Below are 16961 nucleotides of genomic sequence, written 5' to 3'. Positions count from 1 at the left end.
TTTCGAGCGCAGTCAGACACAGCTGTGGCCTGTCATGCGGAAGGCATGCTGGAAGCAGTTCCGTATTTTTTCTGATGTTACTGCACTCCATGCGTCAGCTAGCATTCCCACCGACGACAGCAGTGTTATGCTGTACGACATGGAATTGTCCACGCATATTAGCATCCTCTTGAGGAGTAGCTTCCTGTAGTTTGTCTTAAGACATTTGATTGGCCCCTGATCCAAGGGCTGGACGACAGCAGTTGTGTTTGGAGGGAGGAATTCAAAACAAACTGCCTCCAGCCCCTCCGTGTCACCATTAGCGGGACCATTGTCAACAATCATCAGCCATTTTCTTTTATCGCACTTGAAACGGCACATCAAGTTTCCAAAACCCAATCTTCAAACAAAGATTGCGTCATCCAGGCAAGTGAATTTGCTGCATCAGAAATGAGAAGAGTTCGTACGCCTTTAAAGCACTTCGGACGCTTTGAATTGCCCACAACGAAAAGTTCGGGCTTGTGGCTACCATCCATACTGGCACAAACCATGACTGTGAGTCGCTCCTTGCTCAGCTTTCTGCCGGTGCAACATTCCCCCTTGTGACACAATGTTTGCTGAGGCAGGCACTTGAAGAATAGTCCCATTTCGTCAGCATCAGCCGGGGAGTATTTAAGCAGTAGGCTCGGAAGGCGCGTCTGCTGCCAGTCGGCAGTGACCGCCTCACCGACCGCTGCCACTTCTCCACTTGAAAGCGAGGCTGTGTCCCTACACCACTACACTTGAAATCCGCAATTCCAAAGCGCACAGACCTCTTGCAGGATTGGTCCCCTTACCGGTAGATTAGAGTGCGCTTAAGCCAAAGGAAAACCGCCTCCCAAGCCTTTTTCTGTCGGGAGCAAAGCGGCTTGAGTTGTTTCGCAGCTACTCTTTCGCTTTCACAATCGTTGTCAGGGCACTTTTTGTGATCCCACATTTCAATGCCACAGCAGTCTTCTTGACTCCGGACTGAACTTCTTCTATGGCTGCCAATTTTTCTTTCACTTATACTTCCCTCACGGAGACATCGTGCTACCGACGCTGGCAACAAACCAAGGGAAAAAAAAAAAGCACGAGCGCTCACGTGATTCGGAATCGGCCGATGCTAACTGCTCCACTTTCGCACCCCTTTTTGTTATTGTTTTTCTCCTGCACTTTGTTTTTACTTCAGTGGCCACAGTTTAGAGCGCTTTGACAGATGCAGGCAGACAGCAGTCTTTCCCACAAGTTTTAATTTCGAATTTGCTCCATTGATCTGGCTAGCAAGCCACAGAAAATTGATCAGCAATGCGCCCTTCAGGGGACTTTAGTTTTGTTTCGAACGTTTCTTTGTTAGGCTCTTCTTTGCTTTCTTCTTTTTGAGTCATAGTGCGCTTAATTTCACATTTCCCACTGTTGTAGTGATATAAGAACTCAGATTTTCCGCCAGTGGTGGCAACGATAGCCGATAATTTTCCGGTATGGACAAGCAAAAAGTACGAATTAACCGAATTGCTATGTTTGAATTAAGCGGCCTTTAGATATATTGAAAACATGGCGAACCAACCAAAAATTTGATTTTTGTTTCAATTAACCGAAAGTACGAATTATCAGACTTTGAATTATCGCGAGTCTACTGTATGCGGTTTTCAAGGAGAAGATGCTGCCAAAAGAAAAGTTTCCAGATGGCATCATTGTTCGAGCCCATGAAAAAGGCTGGATGAACTCGTTTTTTCAGACTGGGTAAAAACGGTGTGGGCCAAGTGGCCTGTTGCAACGGAGGGGGCTGTGCTTGTCCTCGGCAGTGTTCGCAGTTATCTCGCTGACACTTGAACGAAGTTAGCTGCTATTCCTGGAGGAATGACAAGTATCCTGCAGCATGTCTTAGTGAATTGGCCATTTAACGCTGAACTCTGGCAGAGTTACTTCAAATGGATGGCACCAGGCATGCACGAGAAGACTCCCAATGGATGGTTGAAGAGAGCTTCACTACAGCGACTTTGTTTGTGGATTTTAAGCGCATGGCTTTGGTGTCATGCGACACCATTGTGAAAAGCTTCAAGGTGACTGGAATATCGAACCAGATGGATGGCATCGAAGACCTCTGGGAAGGCACCCATGAGACAAGCTCTTCAAGCAGCTGCCAGAGCGAAAGCGACAAGGAGACTCTGTGAATAAAGTAGGTGTGGTCATTTAGCAGTGTTTACATTATTATCTAGAACAGTCGCAGCAACAGTGTGACGTTTCTGCGGATGATATAAGACTTACTCGTGTAAGTCCTATATCAGCCTTAAGTGTAAGTCCTATCATCCTATATCTCCTTAAGAGCCACACCTTGTAAAACTGCAGAAAAAAAGTGCAACCCGTACACAAGTATATACGGTAATTTCAGCCTCCAAATATTTTGGACACTATCCCTGGTGCGTTCAAAGCCTGAATTAATGAGGTTTACTGATGTACTATGCTCATATAGCACGCTATTTCTGCATACTGCCGTTCTTGTTACCCCTGCAACCAGTAACCCCTCGAGGACATAAGCAAAATGAACGAAACATTACGCACAGCCCTCACGTACCACAAGACAACCCATTCTCGTCTCCTCAACACCCCCCCTGAGGGCACACATGACAATGCGAAGAAGGGGGCAGCTCACCCTGCACAGCCGGGCGGCCTGCTCCTTGCGTGCCAGGGCATGGTTGGCCGCCTGCTGGAAGTAGAAGCCCGGGTGCTGCGTCTGGATCGCCGTCAGCCCAAAGCCCACCGCCTCCTCAAACAGGTCCCCAAAGTGGCTGAACCTGCACGGGCCGCCCCACTCGCACGCATGTCAGCTGCATCTTGCCCTCCCCATCAGTCGAGGGCACCACACAGAGCCGCTATGCGCCTACGGCTGTAACTGTGCTCAAGGGAGGCCCATTCAAAACACTGCTTCACAGGCCTCATCATAAAGACAAAACTTATTCCAGGCACTTCACCACTTGGAGAGTCATGCATCCCAAATGTCAGTGACCATTTGTGGTAACATTTAAATGAGACTTCACCTTATACGCAGAGCCATGAGGAAATTAGCGTGGCAGTTTCAAGTCTCTGAAAGTGACGTTGGCTTCGTTAGAAAGTTCTAACATTTCCTTCATTTTTCTGTTTCCTGAAGTTAGGGGCCAACCTGTGCAATGCGTCAACTGGTACGCAAATCAATACAAGATAATGTGCCTTTGTCGCCACATAGTATTGCATTATAATACAAGGGGTGACCTCTGGGTACTATCTCTGGTAAACAAAACTCGCTACATTCAAGCAAATACAGCACAATAACGTTCGCACACTTGTTCATTATAACTGGGTATCTAATTGGCTTGGCTAATTGGCTGCCCAACAACATGGCTTCCACTTGGAGAACATAGCTAGAAGTACTCTAGGAGGCGTGATTGAAGCACCAAGCTTTGAACCCCGTTTCCTTCCTGTTCCCCAAGATGGCCCTACCATAGCACAACTGAGATCACTACCTCATCATGCAACGTTAATCACAACAGAGAACACTGCCCTTGTATGGTCTCAAAGTGCACACAGTATTTGTGCAGGTTTCCATTTTGGCCCTAAACTGGCAGTCTGTGCTCCCACTATCATCATCATCAGCCTGACTGCGCCCAATGCAGGGCAAAGGCCTCTCCCATGTCTCTCTCCAATTAACCCTGTCCTTAGCCAGCCGCGGCCACTGTATCCCCGCAAATTTCTTAATCTCATCTGCCCACCTAATTTTCTGCCGTCCCCTGCTACGCTTGCCTTCTCCTGGAATCCACTCCACTTAGGACCAGCGGTTATCCTGCGTACGCATTACATGCCCTGCCCCGCGTTCATACCCTTACTCACTACGCCCTCTCCCGATCTCAGATACAGATACAGCAACCATTTTCCTTTCCATAGCTCGCTGCGTTGTCCTTAACTATGCACCAGGTCCACCTGTTGCGAGCAGCCCTTTTCGCCTGCTTAGTTCCATGCAGGGGTTCTGCGGATGCATCAGCACTCCCTTGCAAGGCATTGCAGAAATGCACAGAACATGGGTACGCACTGCTTGGACATCCAGGCGCTGTGCTCGAAGGCAAGGCGGGGGTTTCCCACCCGATCCTTGAAGATGTCCACGTGCCGCCGGAACTGGTGGATGGCGTCCAGCGGGATGTTCTGCATGAACGCCAGCTGGCACAGCTGCACAGCACATGCATGCTCAGCCACAGGGAGGCACCACAAATGAGCCATTCCTTCTGGCCCACCTTTTTCGGATTGTGCGACAGTGTGAGGCATCACCGCTACCTTCTGCCTGCGCTGTGTGCAGCCCTTGCACGTTTGCACCTGACTGCGCATCTCTTTCAGGAGGCCCTCAGCGACTGACACCACCAGGCGTGGAGGGTACCCAGCGCTCAGCAGTCTTTGAGCTTGACGGTAGAACGCTTCCGATGTAAGATGCGGGCAAATTTTGCCGACAGCGTTCTTGAGGCACGACATGGCAATAGCTCGTTTAACGAGCTTTGAGTGGGAGCAATTGAAAGGCAGACGCGGTTTCTTGGCGTGTGATTCATTGCACCAGCAGACACCATCATCTTTAAAGTGAAACTGAATATCTGGGAATCTAATTTGGCCCTTGACAGGGGGTTCGTGGGTGAGGTCAAGAGGGTTCATCACCATTTGCAACGCAGCCAGCGTTCTTTTTTCAGTGCGAAAACCCATCAGGTAGATGTGCCACTGAGAACCATAGTCTCTCAAACTGGAACATGGCAGCACTCTGTCGCTTGTTTCTTACAGCGCCATCTTAAGCTTTTACCCATGAACTCCAACCAGGTTTTAGAATTTTTTAACACTAACACTGACAAATGCACCAGGCTTGAATGCGTTCAGCATTCCATTGACAAATATGGCTCCATTGCTTTCCAAAACACCGTGGGGGTTGCAGTTAGGGGTTTTTAGAAGTTTTAAAATTTTGTCTCAAATCAGCCTACTATATCCTGTTTGAAGGTACACCACACTTGCAAAACAGGGTATATGCATCAGGTCCTGCATGGCCCCTGTTCTGAGTGATCTTTTGCTGGCTCACTTGGTTGTCAACTTCTTGCTTCCCTCGCTTCCCACAAGGTGTTTCGTTATGTGGATGATTTTTTAATTGTTTTTGACAGTGGTTCAATGTGTTAGCAGAAATGTACTGGCTGCGTTGCAAATGGTGATGAACCCTCTTGACTTCACCCACGAACCCCCTGTCAAGGGCCAAATTAGATTCCCAGATATTCAGTTTCACTTTAAAGATGACAGTGTCTGCTGGTGCAATGAATCGCGCGCCAACAAACCACTTCTTCCTTTCAATGGCGCCCACTCAAAGCTCGTTAAACGAGCTATTGCCATGTCGTGCCTCAAGAACGCTGTCGGCAAAACTTGCCCGCATCTTACATTGGAAGCGTTCTACCATCAAGCTCAAAGACTGCTGAGCGCTGGGTACCCTCCACACCTGGTGGTGTCAGTCGCTGAGGGCCTCCTGAAAGAGATGCGCAGTCAGGTGCAAACGTGCAAGGGCCGCACACAGCGCAGGCAGAAGGTAGCGGTGATGCCTCACATGCACACACTGTCGCACACAATCCGAAGAAGGTGGGCCAGCGTTACAACGTGAAAGTCGTGTTCTCTGCTCTCTGCCCAAGCTTTGTTGATCCGGAGGCAACCCAGCAGCGTGGCAGTGGCAAAAAACACAGGTGGCCTTTCATTGCTGTTAATTGCTGTTGCAGAGGGCACGCTGAAACAATCGTGAAATGGGCCCACCACAAATGAACGACGAACAAAGGCAGCTGTGATAGCATACCTGCATGCGGTATCACACAAACTGAAAAGGATAGGAGACAGAGCGGGGGTTGATATTTTCCGCGAAGAAACTGCATCAGTTGTGCAAAGGAGTAAATTCTGACACCGAACGTGAGCCCGACTGCGTGACGAGGCACCGTCCACATCTCGTCGATTGCGAGAATGATGTGGTATATGTATTCAATTCCCCTGTCGTGTGGCAACATCTATATAGGGCAAACAGGGGGATGCCTGAACACAAGGCTACACGAGCACAAAAGGAATCTAAGGGACCCAAACTCAGGGGAACTCGCCTTACACTGTAGCCAGTGTGAAGGCTGCACCCCTGCCCTTGAAAGAGCGGTTATTCTTCGCAAGTGTCGGGACACCACTACATGGTTGATAGCAGAGGCTCTGGCGATATCAAAATGCGCAGATAAGTGTGTCAGCAACCCCTCTGTGCGCCTTAGTGAACAAAAAATGTCATTTCTGAACACCAATGGTAGGACGAAAGATTGGAGGAACGGGAGACAATTCCGATAATCGTGCCACGAATGCGTGAGGTGATGTGTTGGTTTCTGTTTTGTTGTTTTGTGCCTAATTCCTATAAAGGCTGGCTCAGAGCAATAAAAACACAGTTGTTAGTCAGCGCTTGTGTTTGTGTCCTTCTCGTCTCGTCCTTGTTACTGCTGCGCTGCAATTTTCCAGTATGCAGAACCAACTAGCCAGTCATACTGATGAACAGCGCAAAAAGGCGGGACAACAAGACGTTGTTGTTGTCCCACCTTGTCGTTGTCCCGCATTGCCGTTGTCCCGTCTTGCCGTTGTCCCGTCTTGTCGTTGTCCCGCCTTTTTGTGCTGTTCACCAGTATGAATGCATACCAACTCGCCCAGATCTCAGCTTTACTAAACTAGCCAGTCACTATGTTATAGGCCTTTTGTGGAAGGCACAGAAGGTGTAGTATACCAGATTCCCTTAAGTAGTGGAAAAACGTATGTTGGGCAAACTGGAAGATGCGTGAACGAGAGCTTACGAGAGCACGCCAAGAACGTCAAAAATGCGTGCGAGGGAAAAGATTTTGAAGGTTTCCTCGCAAGTCATAGTCTTACCTGCCAGGACTGCTCACCTGCACTTGATAACACCTCAATAACCAGAAATAGCAATGGACACATCACAAGAGAAATCGCAGAATCTGAACAGATATGCAGTCTGTGGGAGGGCTGTGTCAGCACTGCCTCTTTACCACCCTTTCCCAAAAAGGGATGACCTATTTGCGCATGTGTGAACGATAGCCACGGCTCTGCAGAACGCGAGTGAGAGAGTGCATTCTGTCACACCAAAAGCAAGTTCAGCGCCCGTCCCTGTCGTCTCGTCTTTGTCCCCTCCTTGTTTGCGCTGCTTTTTCTGAAGGATACGCACCAGCATGCCGCATTCATCTCACCTTGTAGTTCAAGATGCCAGCGACAGTCTTGACTTCAAGAATGTTGGCATCGGTGGTCTTCAGTTCCAGCAGGTCTACATATGCCTGCTTGTAGTGGCTATGCAACAAAACAGAACTCAGTAAGAGAACAAATATGTTCCATGTAAAAACCACACAAGAAAAATAACAGCACAATCAATGAGGTGCCTGTGAAACCAAATCTACGAGGTCCAGCACAGGAGAGGGTGCACATATCCAATTACGCAGCTGGACTCTACACGAGTTCCACAACTGCTGAGCTGATGATGCAGCTCTCCTGCTTACGAGGACCTCTTTCTCCAATGCAGGCTGCTTCTCTGAGCAACAGCTCTGCCTGACCCACTCAGGTGACGCCCAACGCACTGCTCAGTAGCAGGGAAGGATGCAGCGCCCCCGAGAAAGCTCCTCGCACAGCTGTCGTCAAACAAAGGAGAGGTCAGCTAGGCAACAATGGGGCCAGACTAGGCACCAGTGGAGAGAAAGCAGCCACCGTGCTGTCAACAAGGGCCCACTCAAAACGGTATACCAATGATGCAGGGAAGGTTATGAACACACCTACTCTATCGCAAAAGCTAGGGAGTTGACTGGAGCCTAGTAGATTATGCTCCTTTCAGAGATGGCAGTTGCGCGAAACACACACACACACGACAGGGTACGGGACGAGTGCAAACAACGGCGGAGGGATCCAATTTGGCAAAGCATTGCCTGTCCTGCAGTCACTGTCGGCCACGGCTTAATGCGATTACAGTTCTGGGCAAGAGTCGCAATTCAATTGCACGTGAAGTTATGGAAGCTTACTTCATAAAGAAAAGAGGAGATGCATGTATCAGTGATTCTTCGGTTGTACTATCCAATAGTGAGGTAGCCTTTCTCAATAAGAAGATGTAAGTTCAGGCCTTGGTGTGCTACTGATTGCCGCCTGATGTATCCTTTCACTGCGCAGGTTAAAAGTGCATTCTTTTTTCTTGTAAATACATGCTGTGTCCTTTGAATAAAATCAGTTGTAAGTTTGCGCTTGTCCCATACCCTGTCCTAAGTGTGTGTGTGTGTGTTTCGCACAACTCCCATGTCTGAAGTATTGAACCAACTAGCCCGACAACACGTTCTACTTACAATATGCTCCCCACTCAGACACTCGGGCACTTTAGCCCAATCATGGTACCTTTGCACCAAACATTACATGTGCAATGTTAGGCACAACAAACACCAGTAGCAGGCAGGGGCATGCAAATATTCAAAGTTTCAAATAGGAATCGATTACAGTCGTTGTTCAGCTCAAAAGAGATTTTTGAGAGCAGTGGCCCTTCCACCAACTACCGACACTCCCTTCAGCGCCAAGTGCACAGTTGGAAATAAAAAAGAAAAATCCTTCCGAAAAAGTGTGCAGAAAAGCCAAATGCTACTGGGTAGAGCCGCAGAGCAAATGTAAAGTTCCAACCACGCTGTAGCATCCCCGATATTTCGTTTGTCTCGCCTTTATTTACGGTGTATGCTTTAGTTCCCATTGCAGGTCGACCCCCACCTTGGATTTTCAAATTAAAAAAAAAAAATGGCTTAACTTACAATCGCGTAAATACAGTATCCCAACGCGAACGAAACGCTTCCTTACCGGATGGCAATGCCTGGATCCTGCTTCAGTTCGTGCAGGAAGGCGATCTTGAACTGGTGCCGAATGAGCAGTTGCTGCGAGAGGCCAACAGGCGCACGAGTGACTCCACAACACTGCCTCAGGGAATGGCCACTGAAGCGGCATCCATGGAGGACAAGGACACAAAACTCAGAAACCTCTTCACAAATTATTTGCTACTCGGCAGACAGCCAGGTGAAGATAGACCAGCACCGTTTCTCCTGTTTTTGCCTGATGGCAGTTGCAGCAAACGAGAATGAAGCTCAGGAACGACAACAGCTCTGAATCCCAGAGAATCTCTGTAGCACCTTTGCCAGGGAAACATGAATTAATGATTGCACCGCTGTTGCTGTCTGTGGATTTGAGTAGGTTTTTGCGAATGACTGTCAACCAAAGGTAACACTTACTTTAATATCTTATCTTTGTTATCTTTACCGCTAACAAGTTTACAGACACGTAGGGATATCGCACTTCTTTGCTTACTACAGAAACTAATATACAGTCGTCACGCGTCCACACTGCCACTTACACACCCGATGCGCACTTCACGTCGCCTACATAATAATCTTAGCTTCCAACGTCTATTCGGCCAAACACTCGCGTTTAATTCTTCTGCTTTGCCACGTGCTATCAAGTGTTGGAATGGTCTTCCGGATTGCATTGCTACCATACGTGACACATTAATGTTCAAAAACAAATTGACCACCTTTATGCATCCATGATATTCTACATAAATTGTACAATATCCATGATATTGTACATAAATCACGGGGTGGGGGGGTCGAGTGGTTCGAACTGTGTCAGCCACGCTTAAGCGGGGAGAATGTAGTTATCTCCCCCCATTCAAAACCCCACAAGGTATCTTGGCACAGAAATAGCAACCAATCTGAACTGGTCAAAGCACATCAAGTCACTTGCTGCACGTGCTTCCAAATCGCTAGGTTTCATTAGACGATCACTTACATTTTCTCCGCCCACACTCGGACTAATTGCGTATGAATCATTCAGCCGTACCAAACTTGAATATGCATCACCTACTTGGAACCCCCATCAAGAACACCTAATTCAGGCGTCAGAAGGAATCCAAAACCGAGCTGCTTGTCTCATAACATCCAAATATGATTCTCGGCTGAGTGTTACTAATATCAAATCTTCCATTGGTCTAACTCCCCTGTCATCACGAAGTAAGATAACAAGACTTTGCCTATTTCACACACTTTATCATAATTTCCCGCATTTATGTCAGAGCCTTATTCTGCCTTCCCTTGAGATCCTCCAGACGTTTGTTTAATTGCAACAGTGTTCAGTGCATTCATGGTGCCAGTAACACTTTCAATAATTCCTTTTTGCCAACTGTTATATCCAAGTAGAATGTACTTCCCGACAGTACTGTCGATGAAATCAACTCAGTGAAATTTAGACACTTATTGATTGCTTATTTCCCTCCTCATTTCTGTAGAAAGCCTTTTTATTCACCTATTTATTGCCTGGTTAATTTCAATGCGTTTACTGTGTTCTACCTTTGTGACCCGTTATTACCATTTGTTCCCCCCTCCCCCCCCCCCCCTTGTGCAATGCCCCACTGGGGCATTTAAGGGAAAATAAATGATGATGATGGCCTCCTCAGGGTGCCGAGACATCTTCTCGTCCTAGGAGGACGCACGGAGTGTACAGGTTTTTTTTTTCTTTCTTGGGAAGTTAATCTCTCGCTTTGTCAAAGTGAATCACCTGCACGCCTGCCTTCATTTCTGGACATCCTGCACCACCAAGCTGCTCTGTCTGCATCTCATCCAGGGACGACTGTCCAACAGGGTTTGCACCCAGAGCAGTGTGTCACCTGGTGCTAGTGACCAATCAGTCAGGTTGACAAAGCACAAGAAAGTGGGAAAACCTGGATCCCCACGCCATCTATTTTTGGAGTGCATCTGCTTGTCTTCAACAGCTCTCATATGACTGCCACCCGATAAAAATCCCTGGACTCTCTGCCTGCCCAAAGTATAGCATGGAGAAGCCCCCAGCATCAACTTTAGCGGCACGTGCACAGAATGGGCGTTCATTCACTAGGAATACATCATGCTTTGTTCACCGCTACGAATTTGTTGCCATCCTGGCCATTCACATTTGCGCTCTACCTTGGTGGCCCATTATTACCATTGGTTCCGCCCACCCCCCTTATGTAATGGCCCAGTGGGGCTTTTAAGGGAAAAATAAATGATGATTCCAAGGCCTGGAATGGGAACAGTTGCGAATAAGAGTTAATGCAGAATACCTAAGTAATCTGCGATTCGCTGATGACATTGCCTTGCTAAGTCACTCTGGACATGAACTGCAAAGCATGATCAATGAGGTAGACAGGCAGAGCAGAACGGTGGGGCTAATAATTAACATGCAGAAAACTAAAGTAATGTTCAACAACCTAGCAAGGGAACAGTAGTTCGCAGTTGGTAGCGAGGTGCTGGAAGTAGTAAGAGAATATGTCTATTTAGGGCAGGTAGTGACAGTTAATTAGTTAGTTATATGGGATTTTATGGCGCATAAGCAACTATGGCTATCATGCGCCAAACACAAGGTTAGATGATGCTATCTATGTCAAGTGTATAGAGGTTACATTATAATAGATTTAAAACATTGGCTTTCTTTAGAAACTTTGTTATTTTGTCATTTGTTATTTTCTGTACCGCAACACAAATGGCATAACACTCAGCGATGAAAACTGTAGCACATGAGGGCAGTCGTACTGCATTTTCATTTTTTCCTTGTATCACTGCGCTTCCTACATGAGCATGAGTTTTTGACCCATCAGTATAAAAGGCAGAGTAATTTCTGTATTTTTCTTGTAGTGCTAGATATTCTTGTATTATATGGTCGTGTGGTGTACAGGTTTTCCTGAGGCGTGTTAGTGTGACGTCACACACTGTGGGGAGAGTGTACCACGGTGGTAGCGCTTCGTGTCTCGGGGCAATATTTTTGATTTCATTTAGTGTGTTCAGTGCTTGGCATTTTTCTTCGAAGCGCAAGAGCAACGGCTTAATCGCGTGGGGCTTGTTGTTGAAGAGTATTCGGGATGGGCATTTCGTGACAATTGGGTAACAGAGATGTTTGGGCTGTGAAAGGATTTTGAGGATGTATGTATACAAGTTAGTGCAGTTCTTTGATCTTCTAAGGAAGGTTCATTAGTTTCCACATACAGACTTGGTATCGGGGAAGTTCTGTAAGCACCGGAAGACAACCTTAAACCAAGATTGTGGACAGGATCCAGTCGTTTTATGTGGGACGGTCTTGCTGAGCCATATACTATGGACCCATAGTCTAACTTAGAGCAAACTAGAGAACAATATATATGTAAGAGGCATGCCCTATCAGACCCTCAACGTTTTCTTGACAGTAGTTTCAGCACATTGAGAGCCTGGGAAGCTTTTTTCTTTAAGCTGTTTATATGTGGCAAAAAAGTGAGCTTTTTATCGAAAGTTATCCCTAGGAATTTATGCTCTTGTTTGACAGGTAGTGAGGTTTGGTTTAAATATAGTGTGGGGTCGGCCTGCAGGCCTCGTCTCAAAGAGAACAGAACCGCTACTGTTTTCTGAGGGGAAAATCTAAATCCGTTTCTATCTGCCCAAGTAGCCAGTTTATTTATTGTTATTTCTATCTGCCGCTCACAGGTAGGTATGCTGGAAGACGTGCATGCTATTTGGAGGTCGTCTACGTAAACCGAGTACATTATGGATTTTGGGATTACTTTTCCTATGGAGTTCATTTTTATGATGAATAAGGTCGTGCTGAGGATGCACCCCTGGGGTACGCCAGTTTCTTGAATAAAAGTTTTGGAGAAGGTTGTGCCTAGGCGGACTCTGAACGTGCGATTGGTCAGGAAGTCACTCAAACAGCTCAGCATCCTGCCGCAGATACCTAGGTCCGCTAGGTCACGGAGGATACCGAACCTCCACGTGGTATCGTAAGCCTTCTCCAGGTCGAAGAAGACCCCGATGCAGTGTTGGTTGTGGATGAACGCTTCCCGGATGGTGTTTTCTAGGCGGACAAGGTGATCGGTTGTGGAACAAGTCTTTTTAAACCCGCACTGGTGTATATCTAAAAGTTGCCGAGACTGAAGTATGAAGGTTAGTCTGATGTTTAGAATGCTTTCGAATGATTTTGCTATACAGCTAGTGAGTGCTATTGGCCTGTAACTGGTGGGACTAGTTGGTGGTTTGCGAGGTTTTAGGAAGGGTACTATGACTGCTTCTTTCCATGCATGGGGGATTTCTCCACTGATCCATATTTTATTGAAACATTTTAGGAGAGCCTCTGTGGCAGTCTCAGAGAGGTGAGCGAGCATGGCATAATGTATATTGTCTGGGCCTGGTGCTGTCATTTTACCGGATGTTAGACATGTGTTTAGTTCCTGCATTGTAATAAGCTGATTGTAGTCTTCATGTATGCATGTTCCAAAGGGAAGTTTTTGTTTTTCTACTATTGTTTTGTGCTTTTGAAATGTGTGTGTGTGTAGTTGGACGAGCTTGAAACTGTGGAAAAATGCTCACCCAATATGTTGGCCTGCTCTTCTAATGTTGTTTGAGTACCGGGTGTTGTTAGCATTGGAAATATGAATGGAGTAAAATTTCCTGTGAATTTCCGCACCTGCTCCCACATTTTCTTTGATGATATTCAGCTATTTATGGAGGATATGTACTGTTGCCATGATGCCCTTTCTGTGTTGCGTCTAATGTATCGTGCTTTGGCTCTGGCCCTTTTGAAGATGAGCAAGTTTCCTGCAGTGGGATATCTGCGAAGTTTGCCCCAAGCCTTGTTTTGCTGCTTTTTAGCCAATGAGCATTCATTTGACCACCAAACTTTGTGTTTTTCGTGCAATTTCAGACGTTTGTGGGATTGCTTCTATTGCTGCAGATGTTAAGCATGTCACAAATTTTTCATTTATTTCTTCTATCGTAAAGTTTTCGGCATATTCTTTTTCCAGTGTGGTCTTCGTTCTGAAAAGTGCCCAATCGGCGAGGTGAATTTTCCATCGCCGTGGCCTCGTAGGGAGGATGAATGTAGCTGATGTTACCTTTACAACCGTAGGTAAGTGACCACTTCCCCGAGGGTCGTCCAAAACATCCCAAATAAAATCATTAAAAACCGATGGTGATGCAAATGCTAAATCGAGGCAGGTCATTTTTCCAGAGCTGGGGCAGCAGTACGTGGCTTTTCCCGTATTCATTAAACACATGTTATTCGAAGAATAAAATCCTCGATGAGCTGACCCCTGGAATCAGTATGCTCACTTCCCCAGAATGAGGAGTGTGCGTTAAAATCCCCAATTATCACATATGGCTCAGGCAACTGTTCCAGAAGTTCTTCTAGGTCATGCATTGTAATTGTGTTGTGTGGTGGTATGTACACAGAGCATATTGTTATTGTTTTATGGCTAATGATGTTTACTGTGACTGCTTCTAAGTTTGTCTTTAATGATACCTCTCTTGCAGGGACATCGCTTTGCGTAATGATAGCGACGCCTCCTGAGAGTCGGCTAGCTTGCACTCTGTCTTTCCGGAAAATATATTATATTTTTTTAAGATGTTTGTGTGCTGTGGCCCAAGGTTCGGTTCCTGCAGGCACACAGCTGTAGGTGCCATTGTTTTCAGCATATCGGTTATGTCTGTAGTTTCTGTGTAGACCTCTACAGTTCTTTTGTATTAGATACGCCAATGTGATAAGCTGGGGATTGGGGAAAGTTATTTGTTCTCAGGAGCAGTGATTCGTGGTTTCCCTTTTTTCTCTAGGGAGTCTCGCCGCCACTGCAGCGGTGGCGAACCAGGAGTTGAATCCATCGCCACTTTCATGGCGCCGGATTTACGCGGAGACGCCGCGGATGCGTGTGTTTTAGATGTCGGCGGACTTTCGCTGACATCCATATCCTCCACGGTGGACATGGAGGATGCTTCTTGGTTGCGATGGCCCGTGGCCTTCGCATTCGTCTTTTTTGTTGCCACCGCTGAACCAGGCCCTGCTCCAGTGGCAGAGTCTCTTGGGCCAGCAGTTGCCTTCTTAGCGGGGTGGGGCGACAGGTCCAGTTCAGCAGAGCTGTTCTAGGTGTCTGTGAACGAGGATGCCGCTGCTGAAAGTGGGGCCTGAGGGCCTCCGGCGAGGATCGCGTGGTCTTCTCGCAAAATTTTCAGCCCTGTGAACTGTACCACCGACTTCTGTGGTGGGGACTTGGTCGTTGACACCAGGTCCACCGGATCGACCTGTGTGCCGACAGAAACTGAAGGCGGCGGCGGTCCCCGCGTCACCGCTTCAGAGTACGTCCCTTTCTGTTGGAAAGAGACGCGTTTTTTTTGCCTCAAGGTAGGACAGGTTTTCTGTGGTCTTCAAAGTTATGATTTGTTTTTCTGTTTTCCAGACTGGGCACGACCTGGAGTACGCGCCATGTGCGCCATTGCAGTTGATGCATTTTGGTGTGCGTTCGCATCTTTCCTCTGTATGTGTGTCTTCTGCGCATGTGACACAAGTGGGTTTACCTCGGCAAGCCAACATGCTGTGTCCAAAGCGCTGGCACTTGAAACATCGTCTCAGATTTGGTATGTATGGGCGGACTTTACAATGGAGGTATGCGGCGTGGATGGAGTCAGGCAGAGTTGTGCTATTGAAAGTTAGGGCAATGTGTTTGGTCTTGATTTCAGCATTGTTTCTCCGGATGGTCATTCGTCGGGCTGCTATTACTCCTTGTTCAGCTAGTTCTTCTTACATTTCCGCATCGGTACTCTGTAGAAAGAATCATCATCATCATCAGCCTGACTACACCCACTGCAGGGCAAAGGCCTCTCCCATGTCTCTCCATCCTTAAAAAAAAAAAAAAAGCCTCCATCCTTATCAGATTGCATCAGAGACAGCTTTGAATCACGAAAGTGCCCAACGACTTTGTTCACCTTCGAGTGTCTTCTTGTTCTTGTTTGAGACGTGTAGGCCTTTTCGAGAGTGTCAACACACTCCGAAATGCAATGTGTTCTCTCCTCGCCGCTGGCCTTCTCTGCTGTTCTGTGAACCGAAGCAAGCATTTCATGCTTCGGGACAGTGACCTCCAGACTGAACTTTGGGCCCTTTTCCAGAACGCGCTGAACTCCACTTGGTACTGAGGCATTCCCCACGAACGTAACTGGAACTTTTCCTACCTGCTTCTTGGGCGTCTTCGGGCGGTTCTGAAGTTGTTTCCCCCACAACCACTCCGTCGCCGCGGTTGCATGACCTTGGAAATCTGACGAGCCAGCTCCTTGCGAGTTCAAACACAGCAGTCGCAGCCAGTCCTGAAGAAGGCCTACTTGTCTCCAGCACTCCGCTTTTATGATTTTCGCAATCCGCATCCAGTGGCCTGTGGAAGCACCGACGACTCCAAACATCCCGGCCAGTTCAGGAGGGCAGCAACGTTTCCGTAGGCAGTAATTGAAGAATCGGGCTCGGCATGTTGAAACGCCAATAAGGCTTGCGCAGAGCGCACATTGCTCTTGAAGGGGACGCGAACAAATAAAAGTGCCCAATGTAGAAGAAATGAAGTTTAACAGAGTACACTGTGGGGCCAGTTGGTCATACATAATCTGAACGAACAAACGTAGCGTTTAAACAGGACACAGAAAGATGAGGACAGGACGGGGCTACAACTTACAACTGAATGAAATCGATCAACGAACGACACATCCCTTCTCGAGCAAAGACACGCATGCGCGAACTTGAAAGAATGACAAAACTGTGATAAACTAGAAAAATCCGGTAAAAGAAAAAGAGACGAAAAGGCGTGGAATAGCCACCGGTCATGAAACTGTTTACAAACAGTTTACAAGCAAGAAAAATGTGCTATGTGCTATGTGAAATTTTTCTTGCCAAGTTTGGACGTTTGCTTCAGTCTCAGTTGAACGATGAGCGCGTTGTACGAGTCTTTAGATATGTAGATGATTTCCTTGTTCTTCTCAACCTTTCGTCTAGAGATGACTTGAGTGTAGTTGCAGACTCGATTTTAACCCGATTCAAAGGTATCATAAAGTCACTGAATTTTTCCATAGAACTTCTGGCTCACGATTCCA

The 16961-nt window shown here is 47.1% G+C and overlaps 1 protein-coding gene across 3 annotated transcripts in view; it reads right to left on the bottom strand.

Moving 5' to 3' along the window:
• gry (trafficking protein particle complex subunit 11 gry) overlaps positions 1-16961 on the bottom strand; it is a 175429-nt gene that overhangs the window by 124722 nt on the left and 33746 nt on the right. For 2 of the 3 annotated variants that reach the window (XM_089564051.1, XM_089564049.1), the window contains exons 6-9: positions 8875-8948; positions 7248-7344; positions 4061-4194; positions 2651-2792 (exon numbers count right to left, since the gene is read on the bottom strand). In XM_089564051.1, coding sequence (XP_089420177.1) covers positions 2651-2792; positions 4061-4194; positions 7248-7344; positions 8875-8948 — 447 coding nt within the window. The remainder of the gene's footprint in view (positions 1-2650; positions 2793-4060; positions 4195-7247; positions 7345-8874; positions 8949-16961) is intronic. The other variant, XM_089564050.1, reaches the window with a different exon arrangement.

Source organism: Amblyomma mixtum, chromosome 10, assembly GCF_055824585.1.
Source record: "Amblyomma mixtum isolate Tamu chromosome 10, ASM5582458v1, whole genome shotgun sequence".
NCBI lineage: Eukaryota > Metazoa > Arthropoda > Arachnida > Ixodida > Ixodidae > Amblyomma > Amblyomma mixtum.
The sequence above is the reverse complement of the archived record's forward strand: the minus strand, read 5'-3'. Positions and strand labels throughout refer to the sequence as shown.